General features: G+C 44.5%; 1 protein-coding gene across 28 annotated transcripts in view; it reads right to left on the bottom strand.

Moving 5' to 3' along the window:
• Positions 1 to 21,370, bottom strand: part of ADGRL3 (adhesion G protein-coupled receptor L3) — a 614,635-nt gene that overhangs the window by 1,271 nt on the left and 591,994 nt on the right. For 13 of the 28 annotated variants that reach the window (XM_068137390.1, XM_068137391.1, XM_068137389.1 and 10 more), the window contains 3 exons: positions 17,205 to 17,333; positions 13,290 to 13,307; positions 7,752 to 11,229 (listed from right to left, as the gene is read on the bottom strand). The exons of 1 other annotated variant lie outside the window; for it this stretch is intronic. In XM_068137390.1, the coding sequence (XP_067993491.1) occupies positions 10,424 to 11,229; positions 13,290 to 13,307; positions 17,205 to 17,333 (953 nt within the window). In that variant the 3' untranslated portion in view covers positions 7,752 to 10,423. Of the gene's footprint in view, positions 1 to 7,751; positions 11,230 to 13,255; positions 13,308 to 17,204; positions 17,334 to 21,370 lie in introns of those variants that run through there. 14 more of the 28 variants (XM_068137407.1, XM_068137409.1, XM_068137408.1 and 11 more) reach the window with 5 other exon arrangements.

Genomic DNA, 21,370 nt, shown 5'->3' with positions numbered 1-21,370 from the left:
AAAGCACCAGAGCAGGACCTCACAGCAGGACCACTGTTTCCACCCTCAAATAAAACATGGGATGCTGGGCTTGCCTTGAAAGCAAAGGCTTGCTCAGAACAGGGGAATGTATTTATGGGAATGTATTTATCTCATCAGGAACCTTCTCCCACCCTTTCTGACTGAAGTACATATTTGCCTGGCTGTCTTCCTGCAGGAGCCAGTTCTTTGTTAAATGGAGTATCGGGCACTGCTGCCCACAAAAGTGACACTTTTCTCCTCTAGGTAAATCCAGCTCAAGCAAGGAAAGCTAAAATGCATACAGCAGGGTCTACCAGCCCAGTCAGGCTTGTTTGAGTAAATTGCATGTTTTTTTATAGAATCCGAGAATTGTTTTGGTTGGAAGAGGCCTCTAAGATCAACTTCAATTGTCAAACTGAGACCATCATGGCCACTAAACCATCTGCCAAAGTGCTGTGTCCCCATCTTTCTTGAATGCCTCCAGAGATGGTGACTCCATCACCTGCCTAGGCAGCCTGTTCCAATGCCTTGAATGTTCTTGCAGGAAAGAAATTTTTTGTACTATTCAACCTAATCCTCCCCTGACAGAGTTTCAGGCCATTTCCTCTCCTTCTATCAGCTGATACTAGGGAGAAGAGACCAACACCCACCGCACTCCAACATCCTTTCAGGAAGTTGTAGAGAGCAATGAGCCTCCAGACTAAACAATCTCAGTTCCCTCAGCCACCTGTTTTCCAGCCCCTTCACCAGCTTTGTTGCCCTCCTCTGGACTTCCTCCAGCACCTCAATGTCTTTCTTGTAGTGAGGGACCTAAAGGTGTGGCCTCAACAGTGCTAAGTACAGGGCCACAATCACTTTCTTACTTTCAATGGTCACACTATTCCTGGTACAGGCCAGGATGCTGTTGGCCTGCTTGATTATTTGAGCACATTGCTGGCTCACATTCATGTTTTGTGGTCATGTTCCCCCCAGTCATGCCAATAACCAGTTGGTTCTAAATGACTTCAGAGTAAACAGACCTGTTACTATCAGACATTATCTGAAAGACACTTCACATCCTGAGTGCTCTGCTTTACAACTGCCTCTACAATCACTGCAGTCCCAGGGAGGAGGAGGTCTCCTCTGACATGTGCAGGCTGGAAAAAAGCAACCTCGTTCAGTTCAGGGTGAACACACACAGGCTGTTACAGAAGTAATATTTCAGGGACAGGTTAAGATAAGCTAAATGCCTTCAAGGATTAAGAGTTGTCCTGCAGCCATTTTCCTGGAATCAGAAAAATCACAGACTCACTAAGGTTGGAAGAGACCTCTAAGATCATGGAGTCCAACCGTCAACCCAGCACTACCATGGCCAAAATGCCATGTCCATACAGTTTTTAAATACCTCTGGAGATGGTGACTCCACCACCTCCCTGGGCAGCCTGTTCCAAACCCTGACCACTCTTGCAGTTATGAAATGTTTCCTAATATCCAACCTAAACCTCATCTGGGTCTTTTTACTTCACCTCCCACCCACACGAAGGACAGCAAATCTGAGTTGCTCTACAGTTCAGCATAGAAAATATTGCAGTGAAAGTACAGTGGGTAGGGCTGGCAACTTTTGGGTCATTTCCTAGGTTAGCTGTTTAGCCTGGCCTTTTGGTTGGTTGGTTGGTTTGTTGGTTTGGTTTTGTTTGTTTGTTTTCCCTTCTGAAAAGGATTTTCATCCTTTCCTTATTGATTTCCTCCCCCCCTCCCCCTTCTTTTTTCTGTATTTCCTCCCCAGGCAGTGGGATGCATTTTTAACCTCTTGTTTCCGCCATTTCCTCTCCTTCTGTCATTTGTTACTTGGGAGAAGAGATGAACCCCTTCCTGGCTCCAAGCTCCTTTCAAGGAGTTGTAGAGAGCCAGAAGGTCTCTTCTCAGCCTCCGTTTTTCTCCAGACTAAACCACCACAGTTCCCTCAACACCTTGACAATTTCTGGAAGCTGCTTTTGGCACATTTCAGCCAAAGGCTTTGGCCTTGCCAGCAGCGAAGGTCTTTTCCTTTCATTTCCCCTCCCAAAGTCCGTTTTCTCATCCTGCTTTGAAGCTCTTGTGCAACAACATACTGAGATATCCAGGGTAGGGTGCTGATGCTTCCCAAGTGGCCCTAACCCTCCACCCCATTCACTGACCACTTGGTTTTCGATGCCCATCCCTCCCCAAATGTTTAGCCATGGATGTCAGCACACACTCATGCTTGCTGAAAGTTGAAGCCTTTGCTGCTGGAGGGACACAAGGGCTGAAGGGCTCAAGTCTGAATAGAGATTTCCTGCCACAGGGACCCAGATTAAACACTACCTGAGATGCCTCAGAGGGAAGTGGGAGAAGACAGGCTCAAAACAGTTTTATTATAGTCATCATTTACCCAGTGAGCTTCCTGCTGCTGGAAATAACCTTTCCAAAGTTATAACAGAAGACGTAGATTGATTGTAAGTGGCGTATGGAGATATTGGGTCATTGGTACAACTATTCCCATGCACACCAGCTGAGGAGGCTAAGTAGTAGCCATAGAATCACAGAATTATTTTGGTTGCAAAAGCCCTCTAAGATCATTGAGTCTAACTGTCACCCTAACACCACCATGACCATTATACCATGTCCCAGGGTGTTACGGACACACCTCTAGGCGGTGACTCCAAAACCTCCCTGGGCTGCCTGTTCCAATGCCTTGAATGCTCTTGTGGGAAAGAAATTTTTATTAATATTCAACTTAAGCCTCCCCTGGCACAATTCCAGGCCATTTCCTTGCATTCTGTCACCTGATACTAGAGAGAGGAGACCAACACCCAGAGCATTCCAATCTCCTTTCAGGCAGTTGTGGAGAGCAATGGGGGCTCCCTTTAGCCTCCTCTTCCCCAGACTAAACACAGAATCACCGAATCACCAAGGTTGGAAGAGACCTCAAAGATCATCAAGTCCAACCTGTCATCACAGACCTCATGACTAAACTACGGCACCAAGTGCCACATCCAATCCCCTCTTGAACACCTCCAGGGATGGTGACTCCACCACCTCCCCAGCCCATTCCAATGGCGAATGACTCTCTCAGTAAAGAACTTTCTCCTCACCTCAAGCCTAAACTTCCCCTGGTGCAGATTGAGACTGTGTCCTCTTGTTCTAGTGCTGGTTGCCTGGGAGAAGCGACCACCCCTCTTCTGGCTACAACCGCTGGTCAGGTAGTTGTAGACAGCAATAATAATTCTGCCCTGAGCCTCCTCTTCTCCAGGCTAAACACTCCCCGCTCCCTCAGCCTCTCCTTGCAGATCTGCCTTTCCTAAATCCATGTTGCTGGACCTGATCCCTTGGCCATCCTTCAGGTGCGCAGTAACACCTCCCATTTCCCTCAGTTGCTCCTCACCAGACCTGTACGCCAGATCCTCCATCAGATTTGTTACCCTTCTCTGGACACCTCCAGTACCTCAGTATCTTTCTTGTATTCTGAAACTGAACCCAGTATTATACAAGGTGTAGCTCGTGCCTTCTAAGTTCTTAGCTGAGGTTCTAAGCAGACACTTCCAAAATATCAAGCATTTGCTTTCAGTATCTGATAAGTGTTCCATACGCTCTTTTGCTTTGTTTTTATTGTTGTTTTGTTTTGGTTTTAATTTATTGAGGTTTTGGCTCGGGTTTTGACATGTCTTCAGCATATGTAAGGGTTAGAAACATTTTTTTAAAAGGCAATATATAGAGGGTGAAGAAATCACTAAGACAGCAAATAGGATGATCCTTTTTTCTTGTTGGCATTTTGCTGGAGAAGGCTATCGTCATCTGTCTGGCATATCAAACACAATAAACAATAAGGACCTGCAAAAAGCTTTTATGATGTGAAAAAAAGGAAGATTTCCAACTCATCCTGGTTAGTCTTATATTTCATCTTTATAAAGATCATCCCTCCTGAACCTCCTGATTTATGATCTACTGCAGAACCCATGAGTCTCTAGGGATGGCCAAAGCTCTTGGAACAGCAAAATTGGCCCTACACCAGCTGCCTGAGCTGAACCAAATTGACTCTTGATGCAGAATGGGGGTTGCTTCTGTCTTCCTGCTGTTACCCTTTTGGGTGCTTCCCCCAAGCCCTGCTACTAATGTGCCTGGTGAAGACAGCCACCATTGCTGCCTTCCTTGGCCACACTAATCACCTATTTGATCTGGCTTGAGCTCTAGGCTGCAGGGTGTTCTCCATGCCATTACTGGAGAGTCTGCAAGGCTGTGACATTTCTGTAATGGACATGACTATTTAAACCTTAAAATATTCATTAAATAAAATTTGCATAGAGCCTAGCTGAGTGCAGCAGGTACCTAAAAATAAAGTCCTTTTTTCCTTCTAAAATAAGGAAGAGAGATCAGGTTTCCCTGAGAGAGCTTTTTAATAAGATAAGCTATCTTTTCATTTCTGTTGTCCAGGCAAGTCATTGGGCAATTGTATTCTTTATAAACTTGTAAGATCAAGAGCAAATTGGGGTGTGTGAATGGTCACTTGGACACAAAAGAGGTAAGGGAGATGCCGGTAATAGGGACACACACATAGAGACACACAAAAATCCCCCTGGAGCTCAGCACCTCCCACTGCCACCACTGTTTTCCTTGGCCCTCCTGAATCACCTCACTGAGGGCATAGTGGAAGGAAAATGATTGGTTAATAGGCACAGATTTCAGGGAATTAAATGTGGTCAACAGGTAGAAAGGAGCAACATCATGGTAAGTGGCGTTGCCTACACAGTGCCGCCAAGCTGTGACGAATACCTCCTCAGCCCAGCAACACTCCAGCCTACACAGTCTTTCTTGGCAGGTCTTTTCCCTTGTGTCTCTCCTTCACATGTTACAGGGAGATATTTCCTGTCTCTTATGGCTCTTGCAGAAAATGGGCAGGCAGTGCCTGTTGGAGCCAAAGTGTCCTTAAGAAGTAGAAAGCAGCATCGGCTCATGAGAGACTCGTAGAATCATTTCAGTTGGAAAAGACCTTTAAGGTTGTTGACCATTCCCTTACTCTGCAAAGGCTGGTGCTAAACTATGCCCATCTGCGCCATATCTTTGCCTCTTTGGAACATCTCCAGGGATGGGGATTCAACCACCTCAGTGAAGAAGTTTCTACATGTCTGACCTAAAGCTCTCCTGGTGCAGTTTCAGGCCATTTCCTCTCATTTTAGCACTTCCTATTAGGGAGAAGAAACCAACATCCACCCAATAACAACATCATTTCAGGGAGCTGTAGAGAGCAATGAGGTCTCCCCTCACCCTCCTCTTCTCCAGAACCCCAGTTCCTCCTCACTTGACCTGTTCTTCAGACCCTTCATCTTTTCTGGAGATGCACATCAATGTTTTTTTTTTTGTGGGGGATTTCCCTTCTTACAAAGGTAGTCTGCAATGGGATTACATAGGAAATTCCTTTATTCTGTGAAAATTAGGAGTAAGAGAAAAATAAGGGATTCACAACTTGTAAAGCATCCCTAGATGATTTCTAGGAAAAACCAAGGCACAGAGCCTCATGCTTCTCCATTCTCCTTTTCCTTGCTGCACACAAGGCTTTCCTAAATAATATCTCAAGCAAGGGGTCAACATCGACAATCCTCACTCCAAGCATGCATGGCAGCTCACACCTCCCAAAGGTGGTCCCATGTTTCAGAAAAGGAGGTCTATGTGTCAGGGTGGTGTTTTCATTGGACCAAGCACTGCTTGTTTGCCCCTATTCTGTCTGGTTTTAATAGGAAAAAGAAAAGAGGGGAAAAAAAAAAAAAGGATGCCTATTGCAGTTGAATGATGAAGCTTTAATCTTCTCCCTGCAAGGCAAATCTGGTTTTGGTTTGTTTTAAGGATTTTTTGTTGTTGTTGCTGTTGTTAAACAAAGCTCTACAAAATCAGATCCTTCCACTACAGGGCTGATTATCTCTTTCAACCCAGCTTGCAAAGTTTGCCAACATAGGTATGGATTTAATAACATCATCTCTTCATCAAGCTGGTTTCTCACAGCTCTGCCTTGGCTCAGCATTAAGAAATGCCTTAGAAGTTGTGCAGCTCTTCCTCCTACCCCAGAGTAATTTTGGACTTCACACTGACTTAAGGTCTGCATGCTGCACTCTGCCCAGGAGGCATCACGCCGCTGCCAGTTGCCTAAGAATTGTTGCTACTGAGCCATTGATCAACAAGCAGAAACCTTCACAATGCCCAAGCAACTTAACAGCAAGCAGAAACCTTCGCCATGGCAAAGCAACTTATCAATGAGCAGAAACTTTCAACAGGCCCCTAATCAACCATCTGCTACAACAAAAGACTGTTTTCAAGAAGAAAAAAATGACCAAAATAACCCACAACCCCAACTAAATTACAGTCTTAAGCCATTTATATCTTAATATAATTAATAATATCTATTTCCCTTCTGTTTTGTGGTTCAGCTGCTTACAAAGCTATAAGAAGCACCACCAGTGAGTCCTGTGGTGCCAGAACAGCCTGGGGACAGAAATTATCAGCTTGAAAATAAACAGTGTGGTTTTTGCCATCAAAGTGCTAATAGGTGTGGTAGGCTGACAGAGAGACAGGATGGAGAAGAGAGGGAGAACAGTCTGGCTGTTAATAAATCCCAAATACACAGAAAGGCTGGGGAAGAACAATCCTTTGGAGGAAAAGATTTTTCAGTGGGAAGCAATCATCCCATAACAAATCTGCCACTGGTTTGCCCTTGCATAGCTTCAGGCACACTGGACAATGCTGTGTGGACCTCTTGCCTCCCATTTTATCAGGACCATACTTGCTACGGTGGATTTCACCCTCTGTGTCAAACCTGCCATATCCCTGGAAGACTATTTTGTTGGGGTCTGATACACTGATGGAGGATTTTAGTTCCTCCAAAATAAGAAGTACTTCCAAGTGTTGCAAGCCTCAGCTGCCTCCATTAGCTACTTCATAGACTGGTATGACTACATGGATCTGGAACACTTGCTTTGCCTGCATGCTTTGCATGCTTTGTCTACCAGGCACTGCCCAGCTTCGTTGCTGCTGGTATGGAAGATAAAATGGAACAAGGGGGCAGCATCAAGAGCATGAGCCATCTGTCCAGAGGCTATTTCGCTATGAAGCCAAGTGATTCCCAGTCTTCTAATGGGAAACACTTACTTGCTGAAACCTAGACCCAGAAAGAGGCAGGTCAGAAATGATGTTTCCTCCCCAAGACGTTTTGGCCTGTGTGCCTAGCTGCAAGAAGGACCCAGACAATTCGCTCTTGTAGGCCATGATTACCACCGAACAGCACTATCCCCTGGTTCTTTGCTCACCAAGCAGCATTTTCCCATGTGAGTACAACCCTGGGATGGAGCAGAGCAGCTCCTCTGCTGCCTTTATGCTCCAGCCCCAGGAATATATTCTCTAGCATAGGAATCACCTGCCTGCTCCAAAGCTTTTACCCAGCTTGATCAGAGTTGAATGGAGGCAGCTTGGATGGAGGCACAACTAGACTCCAAAGCTCAAGGAACGAGAGGACTTTGTGGGAAGTCGTGTAGCAAAAACCCAGTACTGAGTGTGTCCAGAGGTGGTCATTTGCACTGCCAAGCTTTCCAGCCTCTTGTATGACTTTTTAAATTGCTCCCAAGGGTTTTGAAGGCAGAGGCTGGAGAAGAGCATTACAGCACCAGTGGGATGTTGGCAGTGGTGGAATAGGAAGGTCAGTGCGGCTGAGGACAGTGAAGGCACTTCGTGTATGCCGGGAGCAAGAAAATAAAGACACAGCAAACAACGCCAGAGGAGGCCTAACGGGGACTTGCTTTACTCTTTGACATGCTACCAGTAGCTTTAATCTCAGAAGAACCAAAAGTCAGAAAAAAATTTAAAATAATTAAAAAGCAAACCCCCAAACCAACTCAACATTACAATGATTAAAAGCTGTGACACATGAAAATACTCTACTCAAATCATCCCTTTGTTGTCAGCTGGGTTATACAGTAGGCACAAAACCGACCTAGAATCACCTGCAGCAAATGGTGACTGGTGGTGTCCTTACCCCCTAGCCTGATAGTTCTAATTAGTTGTGCTTACATTCCTCAGCTTAGGCCTCCTTTCTTTGGCATTGCTCACCCATGCCTTAAAGGAGTGGAGACTAGTACTGAGGAGAGTAAGGGAGAGAAGGACAACGACCAAACAAAACAATCGAAAATCAAAAGAAAATGAAGAAAAGATGCAAAGGAGAGATTAATTGTACAATACATACATACAGTATCTTCTAAATTGTGATCAGTTGTTTATTGGTTGGCAAACAAGCTTCACTTTTACAACAAATATTAGTAATGAGGTCATTCAACTGTTGAGACCGTACAAAATGGATCATAAATTAAAAAAAGAAAAAAGAAAAAAGGGGGGGGGGCAGAAAAAAAGGCAAGGAAATAAAAACAACAAAAAAAGATAAAAGGAAAAATAGAAGAAGAATTCATATTCCGTGCTGCTAATTTACCTCCAGAAAGCCTATGTCACTTAAAAATCCTGTCAAATAAATACACTTCCTGTTAGGAAAAATAACGAACAGAAGATTTGGTGGTGGTTGGTTGGGGTTTTTCTTTGTTTGTTTGTTTGTTTTTTATCATTGCAAAGTACATTTTCAGCTCCCTACGCACCAATCCGTTTTCTTCTCAACCACTGCAGTACAAGTGCCTAATCTGGGGACCAGATGGAGCCATGAAGGCCCTTTGCTCCTCCAGGGAAATGACCGCCTCCTGTAGAAGCCCTGCTAACCATAACCCCCACCCCCCACACACACACTCTGTTTCAGCTCCTGGATGCAACCCAGTGGCCACAGATGCTCTACAGGACTATCGCCACCATCGGTTGTGCACTGCCAACGGGGAAGTTTTGCCCTGCTCTAGTCTGCCAAAAGCTCTGCCAGCAAGATGCTGGCTGGAGAGAAGTTGTACGGCGAGGAACTCAAAAAGAAACAAAACCCAAAGGAAAAAGAAAGAAGGCTGCAACGAAACAATGACCGTGCTACTAAAAATGGCCCTTAGGAAGTGATGGCTGGGGGGTGGCCTTTGGGGCTTAGGGTTTTTTTTGCCTTTTTGTTGGTGGGGTTTTTCTTTTTGGCCCAGTGAGATTTGTACTGAAATGGAGAAGGGGATGCAAGAGATGGAATGGGGGAGAGGGGAGGGCAGTGGAAGAGTTAAAATAAAATAGCCAAAAGAAAACAAAAAAAAGGAGGAGTTATGAAAAAACCCCCAAACAAATCAAACCTTGCTCCTACTGGTAGACGAACTTACAAGACCAGCACAACAGAAAAAAGTTCTCTTTTTTTTTGTTTGTTTGTTTTTTTTTTGGGATGTTGTTTTCTCTTTTTTTTTTTTTTTATCTTTTTCTTTTTCTTTTTCCTTTTTTTTTTTTTTAAGTTTTTTTGTTTGCTTGTTTGTTTTTCCACTACATTAACAGGGACGCAAGTTCTGGAGGAACAGAAAGCAGACTATATGTGCAATGCTAGTATCTGTACATTACATAGAAACTGTTCACTTCTCCTCTTTGTGTTGTTGCTGCTGCTGCTGCTGCTGCTGTTTTCTGCCATTAGTTTTGACCATCCGTTAACACAGCGAACCGTAACAGATGCCTGTAGCACACAACTCTCAGATTCCCTTCCACCTCATTATGTGTTTGCTTTTGTTTGTTTGTTTTTTTTTTTTGGTTTGGTTTGGTTTTTGTTTGCTCCCACAGCAAAAGGGCACTGCAGTGGAAACCAAGTTGGGAGTGACCAAAACCCATGACGTGATCTGGATTGGTAAGAAAAGAGTTTTTGCTAGCTTGTTTTTGCTTTATTTAGTTGTGGTTTTTTGATTTATTTATTTTTTTTTCCTTTTCTTTTTGTTTTCTTATTTTTTCTTGTGCAACGCTCCCACCTAGATGAGTTATCGCTACTAGTTTCAAATGCACATTTTTGGCCTTTTATTTATTTTCTTTGCTTTTGCCTTTTTTTTTTTTTTAAATTTTTATTAGTATTTTTTAATTACTTTTTTTTTTTAATATATTTTTGTTTGTTTGTTTGTTTTCCCTCTTAAATCAGGTCCTCGGTATTAAGAGCAACACAGCATCAAGGACTTGTTTAAAGAAACACGGCATAACTTGAGAAGGCCACAAAGTGTGCCATTATCTATCTCTTTCATTAACATAATGAAGTCTGTCTTGAGGGAAGAAGGATGAGGGGGAAAGAAGGGGGGGGGGAAAGGGGGGGAGTAGGGAGGGTGGGCAGCAGTTACTGTCCTCTCCGGGCCGGCCTAAAAATTCCAGTAAAAAAAGTCCAAGAGTTTCCTTTTTGAACAGCATGAAGATTTAGGAGTACACACAATATTACCACTGTTTGGATTAACTCAGAACAGTAAACCGAGCGTTATGGAGGGGCTTTTTGTTGTCTCTTTGCTTATTTTTCTGGTTTTTGCTGACTCTTCTATAGACTAGTGACCAAGTGAGCAGGTCCTTTTGCATTGCCGTCCGGGGGGGTTCCCTCTTTGTTTGGTGGGACTATAAACCCGTCGCTGCTGCCTCGGCCTAGCTGGTAGTAAGTGTGTAGCTGATGGATGTGGTTCCTGGAGCCAAGGTTGGGCATGCTTTTGTAGTAAACGTCATCGGCGTCGCCACTGCTGCTTTTGGCTGGCGGGGGATCGGTCTGGGTGCTGGCGGCGACGCTTTCCGCCAGGGGCATGCCGGCCAGCGCGGGCATACTGGTGTAGAGAGAATCCCTGTTGGGCGACTGGAGGTCGTCCGTGTGCTCGTTGGTCAGCAAAGGGAAAAAGCTCTCGCTGTTGTCTTGCGGGATGCGCCGCCGGCTGTAGAGGTGGGGCTGGTGGTTGTCTGCCGAGTACACCCTGGGAGGCAGCAGCGGGGCGTCCGACTCCTCGTGTATGAGCTCCAGGCCCAGGCTTTCCTCGTGGGTGAAGGAGGTCGCATCGTCCAGCACGATGGCATCATCCTCGCTCCCGCCGCCCACGCTGTTGACGAGTTTATTCATCAGGTTGCGGCTCTGCTCGCTGGAGCGCTCGTGGTTGTTCAGGTAGGAAGGGATGTAGTTGGAGGTGAGTTCCTTCAGGATCTTCTTCTCGAGGGCGTTCTCGGTGTGGTTGTAGCCGCGGTCAAGGATTTGCACGCAGTTGCTGAGGTACTCGCCGCTGGCGATGCTGTAGCTGTTGCCGTGATTACCATTCAGTGGTAGAGTATCCGTGACACTTGTATCCCTGGCATTGTTCAGAAGCCCCTCTGAAAAACATCACACAAGAGAGGGTGACTTGTACAAACAGGACATTCACGTGGGATGTGCACACTCAAAACCCCTTCCTAGGCTGCTGGGGCTGCTGGGGCTCAGCAGCGAGGCGAGCGTCGTGGCTAAAATAATAGGGTGCAGGCTGCAGCTAACTGGGTTAAGGTCTTCCCGACACAAAAGTGGAAAGCACCATCGAGTATGTGACCTGAGGTGGCAGTAACTGGGGGGAAGGAATGGCCTCTCCTGGCTGGTACCTCCTACAGCTTCTGTGCTTTGCTCTACGTATTCCAAAGGGGCTGAGGAATAGGTGACTCTGGGCTGGTCCCAGTTGCCCCAGCTCCAGGCACTCTGGAGCTGAGGAAGAAGTATTTGCAGGGCAGGTTAGTCATTACCCAAACTTTGTTTGGGAGTGTGTGCTACCTAGAGAAAAATTTTAAAAAAAGAAAAAGAAACAGGAATTCTCTCTCTCCTTTAGCTGGGCAGGCTGCTGGGGAAAGACATCAGGCCGCAATGGGGGGATTTGGGACTAGCAAGTTGGAAGCCCAAAGTGCTTCTTGGCCCAGGCTCTTTTTGGAACAAGACTAAATGCCCTGCCTCTCATGGCACAGAGGGCACAGCCAAAATTCCTTACTCCACACTGGCCAGGTGGGGAGTTTCTAATGCAGTGACATTGGAGGTGGCTGCTGTGGGGTCTTGTGAAGTCTTTAGAAAAAGTTCCCACTTTACTTGCAAAGCTAGAGCCAGAGATTCAGTAGAAAGTACAGCCATGCCATCCTCACCACAGTGTGGTGGGCTCAGAGGAACCTGAGAGGAGTAATGGGGTCTTGAGGTGCCCCCCAGGTAACTGCCTATAGCATTTTTGTAGGTGTCTCGACACTATAAATGTGAGGCTGGAGTGTGGCTCTTTCCCAAGATCCTACGGGAGATATTGGGGAAGTGCTTTGAGAGCAACACAGCAGGTGCAGCAAGGGAAAGAAAATCAAGCCCAGCAGTTAAGCCACCATTTTTTATCTGTGGGGATTACTGGCCTCTTCAGGAGGCGTGCAGGCATAGGGATGCATGAAATAACAAATCAGCTTCTCAGCTAAGAGCTTCGGGCCTGGACAAAAACTGGCAAACAACTTCCAGCAAGCCACCGTGGATTTGAGGAGCCGTTAGCTGACAATTTCAGATGAAGAGTTGCTCATACCATGCTTGGTACCATGGCAAGTGTACCTTTTGAAAATACAGGATTCAGTCTCTATCTGTGATGGGCTAATTGCTGCATGTTTAAGGGCTGGAAAGCTTTACTGAAGGTTTTCTGTTTGCTTTTGAGTGCAATGTCCTGAATGTTTTGGTCAGCTTTGACGGTTCTGAAGCTTAGAGGGTCCTGCTGTATCCCAGCTTTCCCAACAAATAAGGGAGCAATGCCAAAAAGATCAGCTAGCCATCACAGACACAGAGCAAAGCCATTGATTTTCATGGTGGAAGATCTCCATCTGAGTCACGATGCTTGGGGAGAAATGGAAAGTGAGCATTTTGGAGAGAGGACCATATGTGATGGGTGACAGGTACAACAGCATCTGCCTGATGGTGGTGCTGAGTAATGTATGCATTGAGGTGCTGAGCACCGTGCTTCTGCTGCCAATGCATAGATCTGGGGGTTGGGTGGAGAAAGAAAATGGAGGCATCGCAGGTGAGAACAGAGCAGGGGCTGCAATGAATCACGCCGTGAGCTTGCAAATAAAAGTGTGAAGTTCAACAACAAAAAGATAAATAAAATCGTACACACATTCACATGAGAAACTAGGCTGTGTTAAACAACACCACAAAAGCAAGAAATAAACAAAGAAAGCATCATCTGGTCTCATCTCTCTATATATATGCACAGGTACATATATATATATATACACACACACATACACACATCTTTATACACATGTATAGTCAGATCATTTGGATTGCAAAACTGTGAGATGAATTTCCTTTATTAACTACATCATCTACGTGTGATGCAATAAAAGTGAACTAAAAAAAAATTACATTTGATATGCAATGTTTAGCTTTACTCCCATACTTGTCTCTCTGTAGGGCTCTAAACGACAGCATGAAGAAAAGGAAAGAAAAAACAACAAGTAAGCTTACAGCGACAGTAGGAGAAACATGAGTCAAAAGCAAGTTGATGATATGCAGGAAAAAAAAGAGAAATAAATTCCACTGCCCAGAATACAGGAATTTGTTACATGGTTTATTTCAGGTTAAGAGAAAAAAAAAAAAAAGAAAGAAGAAATTATTGACATTTTAGACAGGAAAAAAAAATTCTTTTACACGCAATATATTCAAGAGGCTACATTTTTATTAGGAAAAAAAAAAAAATCATCACATTTAAAATGGTTTTGTTTTGGGGTTGGTTTTGGTTTGGTTTCGGTTTTGTTTGTGTGCTTGTTTGTTTCCAACGCCGTTTAGATCAAACAGTCAGCGTGCGACACAAACCAAGGAGGGAACGCCTGGAAATTTAAGTGAAGTTTAAAGCTGGTCATGCTTGAAAAGACAGGCACTGTCAATGTCACTTCCAAAGTCTTAAAATGAAGGTCTTGGCTCACTGTTTGTTATAATCACCCCTGGCAGTCGAAACCAAAATCCATTTCCTTGCTAAAAATGCTTTGCCGTCCATCCTCTGCCACAGAGTGCTTTGTAAGAGTATGACTTTGCTCATCGCGGGGCTGCTGGCCTTCTACAACCTCCGGGCAGCCTGCTCTTTTGGGCTTTTTTTTTAACCAAACACATGGCAGACTACATGGGTTTTGCAAAAAAAAAGCCGAACAACCCAGCAAACCAGGGAAGAGGAACAATAGTTCAGATAATGGCATCGCTAAATGGAGCTATTGAGAAGGAAGGGTTAAAAGAAGAGCCAGAGATGAAGAGCCAGTGATAAACTCTCAGCTTCCTGCTTTGCAATGGTCTGTGGCAGGCTGTGGGTTAACCAGAGCTTGTTAATGGGATTGCCACCTTCTCTTAAAATGAGCTCTGACGAAAGCAGTTAGGCCACTTCAAGAAAACTCCTGGGTATGAGATACCAAACCAGATCTGTCTGTCATCTGCCAATGGCAGTGAGCGTTCAGCATGTGCTGCGGGGTGCCAGACCCCTCACCAATCATCTCTCCTTCCTCTACACTCTGTGTCCCATCAAGGAATTGCTTTCACCGCCAGGAAAAGGGATTTTTGGTCCTTTGTGGTCTGATTTCCTGACTCTTTCCAAGGACTGCGTTTTGGTTTTGGTTTTTTTTTTAGGCTTCCTGGCCCCTGACGAGTCTCCACCACAGATAGGGCAGCTTCATCTTGAGCAGAGAGGGAATATTAAAACTTGGAACTGGTAAGGGGGGAAGAAAAGGGTGGACTAGATCAGGTCCCAAGTTTCTTACAGCATCCTGTCTGTCACTGGCCAGTATCAGAAGAGGTAGATGAATGTGTGAAAAAAATCATAGCCTTAGTGATGTAGAATGAGTTAGTTGGATGATGTTAGCTAGCCATATCCTCACCACACGCCAAGATCAGCCAAGGCACACCCAGAGATGGTTACAGTGTCTACTTTTACAATGCACAGTGGTCAGCGCTTCAGCGTTGTCTGCTGGGGCAGCATCCTTGAGTCCTGGGATGGTAACAATAGCAATAGCTATTCCAGTTCTGAGGTCACTAGTTAACTTACAGATTCCTGACAAGAGCGGGTTGGGTTCTGCTCCCTCTGAAGTCAATGGCAAAGCTCCAGGGGCTTTAATGAAATCTTTACTGGTCCCACTCCAGGTCTTCATCTCCCAGGGATGAAGCTGGAGTAGGCTTTTCTATTATCCATCTGGCCATGTGGCACTGAATAGCATTTTGGGGGGGTTTGTGGAGTAAAATGCTGTTAGCTCAGGTAAAACCATACCAGAATCTAACCTTCAAAAATCAGAGGAACACAAGATGATTAAAATGCACATTAAACCTTTTGTGTCACATTTTTTGCCCAGATCACCTAGGTCCAGTTGAGGCACCCAGACCTGAACATCAATCATGGAACTCTCTTAGGTCAAATGTTGACCCAGCAATACCTGCTGCCACTTGATTTAGAAGGAGCCCAAACCTCGATGTTGTCATGCAAGAAACCTATGCAGACCGTCCAAGCTCATTTGGCCATTTGCAGTACGCTGAAGTTCTTAACATTCAGAGCATTCCAAGTTTAACAGCAGCCCTTTTTGCAAAATGTCATTAATGGGAGCAAATTTATTGCACCGAGTTAGCATAGTTTAGGAAATGAATGAACAGCAAAAAGGTCAAACACGTGCTTTCCTTGTGCTTTGAATGAAAATACCCTAGTGATGCAGCGCAGTATCTGTTGTAAACAATACACTGCCATGTCGTACAGAACGGGATTTTCCTGCTTCCACTGTAATCATCATCATTTTCTCTTTCTTAGAGACCTTTTCCAGGAAAGGGTCACCTTCACTTGGCGTAGAGATCTGACAAGAGTGTTCACAGAATCACAGAAAAACTATGGCTGGAAAAGACCTTTAAGATCATCAAGTCCAACCATCAGGTAACTCTACTGGGGCTGCTAGCACACCATATCCTTGAGCACCATATTTAGACAGCCTTTAAATACATCCAGGGATGGGGATTCAACCATTTCCCTGGGCAGCTTGTTTCCACCTATGAGAATCCTTTTGGTATAGAAGTTTTTCTTAATGTGTAACATAAATCTCCCCTGACATAAGCTGATGCCATTAACTTGTGCTTAGGCACAGCATTATTCTAATGATTCCACCACCTTGCAAGCAAGCTAAAAACCGAAACAAACCCATTCCAAATCTGCCATGGAAGTGGCAGAGCAAGCCACCAACAGCCAGGAGCTGGCAGAGTTCCTCCTTGGGTCCTGCTTAAATGAATCATCCACCTCTCCCTCATGAAAGCATCAGGACATAGCGGACAAGCATGGTCCCTTCCCACAGTCAGAGCAGAGACAAACAGATAGGTGACCAGAGGCTGATTTCTACAGCAGACCTCCCCTCTAGGTACAACTGATTCTAATTGACTGGTTGCTTTCCATTGCTGAGAGGAGGACATGCAAGAGGTTCTAGTTCCCCTACACTGTTTTCTGTTCCTTTTTATTCTTTTTGCTTTCTCCTAGCACATCCAAAATGTAGTAATGCAAAGGGCAAAACATTTCTTACAACATCTAAGCCCTGCTCTTTGGAGCTGACCTACACTCCTCGCTTCAGCTGGCATTTTTCTTAGAAATCAAGGGCAGTTGTGCTTTATTTTGCCTTTTTTTCCCCCCCTTTCCCCCTTTCCTGTGCAATCCAGCTGACCACATTTCTACACATCATTTCAAAATGAAAGCAGCTTTGGTGGCAAAGGCCATTTTAGCTTCACTTACCTTCCAAGGTGTTGCTGTGTCTGAAATGAATGGTTTAACAAGGAAATGTGCTGACAACAAAGAGAGGAATGGAAAACATTGGACAAAACACACACACGCACAAGACCAAAACAATACAAAAGCAAGGGGACTGAAAATAGGAAAAAAAGGAATAAAAAGGAAAGAAAACAACAACAACAACAAAAAAAAAACACACCCCCAAATCATCAAAATCAAACCCACTATGAATGCTTTGAGCAGAACTGACAGGAGTTCTCTCAAAGTGAATTGGCTTGCTTATGGAAAAAAAAAGCCTTTGGAAAATGGGAGGATGCATTGAAATGAAAGGAAAAGGAGAAAAAGAGGGGATTTTTTTCCCCCCCTTTTTTTTTTTTTGCCCAGTTACCAAAAAATAAAACCCAAAAAATAATCTAAATAAAACCCAACCAAAGGGGAGTGGTGTGGGGAGGAAAAAAAAAAACTATAAAAGAAGGAAAAAAAAAAGAAAACAGAAAAAAAAAAAAAAGGAAATAATGGGCCAAAAGAAGCCATAGAAAATGGAATTCTCACTAGAAAAATTAGAGAGAAACTCCAGCACACCTTGTGCGTTGTACATGCTGACAGAAGGGTTGTTATAGACCGCCGATTCCCCCAGCAATGTATTATAAGGGTTGTTAGTGCCATGAGGACGAAGCAGAGCATTGGTTATAAGATGATTAGCCATGGCTCCTGGAGCAGCCAGATAGAAAAGACAGAGAAAAACAAACAAACAAACAAAAAAAGAGGTCAATCAGGCAAATGTGGTATCTCAAAAAGAAACGGGAAAAAAGAACATTCAGAAATGACAACAGTTGAAATAATCCTGATTACAAGCAGCCAGCTAATTAGACTTGGGAAAACTGTGTGCCATTAAAGCAGAACAGATGTCACTGACGATGCACAAACCCAAACCAAGGCAAAAGAAAATGTATCGGAAAGCAGGTAAAGCTACATTTATGGTGGCTCCCCCGTTGCTCGGAGTGTAAGCAAGGTTATGCTCACATGCTTGCTATAAAGAAAGGAAGGAAGACAGCAGCCTACACAATGGGGGTGGGGGGGTAAAAACTCTCTGGAAAATGTCAAATGGATTAAAAAAAAATATATATATAATGACTAACAGAAAACAGCACATTCAACTCTGACTATGGGCTAAGGTCTCTCTTTTACTGACTCCTTTGCTTTACTCACAACACTTCTGAAATTGAAAAGGCAACATTAAAAAGAAAGGATGGAGAGTGTGTCTTCTCCAAAGCTTCTCTGAGAGAGGCTGTCTCTCATATCTAAAAGGGTGAGTTTTGCTTCAGTTGCAGCTCTGGTACCATTGTTGAGCACATCCATGATTACCTAAAACCACTACTGAAGATGAGAGCACCTTGGCTCCATCAGGTGTTTCTACCAGCAGTGAGATGCATGTTTCTGCCCCACAAACACCTTGTTTCCCCACTCCCAGACCACTTTGCTGTAATTTCCGAGCTCTCAGCCAGCAGTTGTCCTTTGGTCTTGGTTTGTCCCTTGGAGACACAGCCTCTGGGTTTGTACTTTTCAGGATCACCATGGCTCAGCAGGTGGCTGCCAAGACCTACCTTGATTCCCATTTCAGGCATCACCCCATGAAGCAAAGACTTCCCCCCAGCTTTTAGCTGGCCTAAAGAACCAAAAACCCCCATTAAACCCTTGCTACATATCTCCTCTGGGATCCAAAGACAAGACCGATACGAAAACTCTCCCTCAGGGCCATTCCCACCGTCAGCAGTAGAGACCTAGAGGAAGACTACTCAAGTTCACACCATGGGGTTTACCTCCAGGGCTAAACTATTAAGACAAATCTTTTCCACAACAGAATTAAGACTTTGGCGAGACAACTAGACTTAGTCAGGACAGGCCTCTCAGAGGACTCAGGTTACATGGGGATCACCAATATCTGACAGTCCTAACCCAAAGAAGTGACTAAAAAGCCAGCCTCCAAAACCAGCAACACTGACAGGGATGCTTTCATCAATAACTGGAACAATTGCCATTGCCCATTTGTCTCTTTTAGGGGTGGAGGTGGCCCTGTGGTGCGGTGGAGGCAGTCCTGTGGGGCATGTGGGGTCCTGGTGGCAATCTGCATAATTTATTAACGGGTTTGTTGTTGGGTTTCTATTGTTGGTTTGTTTTTTTATGGAGTTGCTGAGGACCAAGGACCTCTGGCTGGTACAAATCCCCTTAGCAGTGAGCTCTTTGAAAGATCTCACCTCCTAATTATGTTTTAAAAAAGCAGAAATTGGCCAAACCTAAGGCTAGGTAGAAGCTTCTAGAGCTGTTACCCATATGCTTCTCTGGCTACATCTCCAGGACAGAGTTTCTCCATGTTTGAGCAGGTAGAGGAAAAAAACTAGTTGTCTCCTGCCTCTTCCTCATCCTTCCCAGTCCCAGACATATGGTGTTAGTGGATCACTTAGTCTTTTGAGCAGGGGACAAAGTAGAAGGCGGTGCTGTATGGGGGCTGCATGCCAGGGAGGCTCCTCAACACATGCAGCTGGAAAAAAAAAAGACTTTTTTTTTTCTCTCACCTGATATTTTTGGCTAGGCTGATGGAAAGCAAGATGAGCTGCTGTGTTTGGAACTAAGGAAACAAAGATGTCTCCTGTAAGAAAACATTATAGGAATGCTTAACTGAGCAACCTTGAAAGTAACTAATAGGTAAATGAGTCAGTTCTCACTTTCTGGTAATGTATTTTCCACCAGTTTCAAGCACATCTGTGAGGAGAGACTGCAGGAACCACTTCTCTTCTTGCACCAGTTTTATACCAGTGTGAACATGAAGTCCATTAAAATGATTTTTGCTCTCCCAGGATACCATGGGTTGGAAGGGACCTCTGAAGATCAAGTCCAGCCCCCTGCCAGAGCAGGATCACCTAAAGCAGATCACATCTTTAAATCAAGCCGGGCCAAAAAATAGAGATTGAGAAAGGGACTCACTTTTACAGAGGTAACTGCAATGTCTGGAGTTAATGCCAGCCATTATATCATCCTCCCTTTGGAGATTTAACCCCATCTCCAACTTGGTCTCTATGGGATTTGATACGGAGACAAATATATCAACACTGCATGGTTTTAAACCTTTTAGCATGGAGCATCTTTAAAGGGCAACTGTCAGAAAGAGCATCTCACTCAATGTATCCCCAGCCTGGTGCTGTCTAGAAATCCCTAGCAGGTAGGAAGAAGTTAATCCAGCCATGGCTGGGCGGGTTGAATTCTTCTCACAGAAACATAGAATTATTTCAGTTGGAAGAGATCTTTAAGAACATCCAGTCCAACCATCAGCTTAACAACACCATGGCCATTAAATCATGTCCCAGAATGCCATGTCCACAAGCCTCCTGAGCGCCTCCAGGGACAGGGACTTCAAACAGGATTCAAGATGGTTCAAGAATAAGGTTCAAGAAGGACAGGGACTTGCTGGAAAGGGTACAGAAAAGGGTTACAAAGCTGATTAGGGGATTAGAACATCTGTCTTATGAAGAAAGACTGAGAGAATTGGGGATTTTTAGTCTAGAAAAGAGAAGATTGAGAGGGGATCTTATCAATGCTGATTAATACTTAAAGGGTGGTGTCAGGAGGGTGGGACCAGGCTGTGTCCAGTGGTGCCCAGTGACAGGACAAAGGGTAAAGGGCAACAAACTTGAACATCAGAAGTTCCATCTAAACATGAGGAGTAACTTCTTTAATTTAAGGTGACAGAGCACTGAAGCAGGCTGCCTAGAGAAGTGATGGAGCCTCCATCTATGAAGACATTCAAAACCCCCGCTGGGGGGTTCACATGTGGCCTTCTTTAGGTGAAATTACCTTGGCAGGGGCATTAGACTTGATGCTCTCCAGAGGTCCCTTTCAACCCCCACCACTCTGTAAATCACCAAACAGCAGGGGTTGGAATGGACCTCCAGAGGTCCACTCCCTCTTCTAAAGCAGGTTACAAGAGAGTAGAAAGGACCAATCTGTGGCTGCTTCCTGGGGTGGTGGGCTCTGGTGCAAGCTAAATTCATGCACTCCTGGCTCTTTCAGGCAGTTGCAAACTAGTTTACAGCAACTTTTAATGCAGATACATGACCCTGTAAATTTGGCCAGAACTTAAAACCACAGAATAAGTAATTTTTGCTCTCATAGGTGTTTATAAAGGGGGATTGGTAAAACAAAACATCCATTCCTGTGTGGAGCTACTTAACAAAAGTACTCCATCTCCTGCTTTCTTCTAGCTTGATTGCAGAGGGTGTTAAGATGTTTTTCATTTACTGATCAAAGCCCCACTTTAGATGGCAGCCTGGACCACAGTCAAACCTAACCTAACTTAAAAGCTAACAGGTTCAGCTACCTTTCGATACTTTCCTAAGTATTCTACAGGAGGTTGTCACCACAGAGGGCTTGGTCATGGCAAGCTTCATGCTCCCTGCAGGTCACACTAAATGCAAATTTGGCATCTTAGAAACAAAATTATATGTACCTTGCATCCATTAATTTGGCCTCTTGTTTTTCCCTAATTGCTTTTGAGCTGTAACGTTCCTGTTCTCATAGCATGCTGAGAGGGAAGGATGGACCTTCTGTTAAAGCTCTAGATGAAGTAATAATGCACCATACAAACCCCCATTGTTGGGTTTCTCCTTCCCAGATAAGAGAGAGGTAACAGCAACCATACATTTAAGTTTCACCCTGCCTTTTTCGTAACATTTGATCATTGCTATAGCAACCTA

This window comes from Melanerpes formicivorus, unplaced genomic scaffold (assembly GCF_026170545.1).
Source record: "Melanerpes formicivorus ecotype bairdi unplaced genomic scaffold, bMelFor1.0.p_v2 SCAF_4, whole genome shotgun sequence".
NCBI lineage: Eukaryota > Metazoa > Chordata > Aves > Piciformes > Picidae > Melanerpes > Melanerpes formicivorus.
This window is presented reverse-complemented; position numbering and strand designations above follow the sequence as displayed.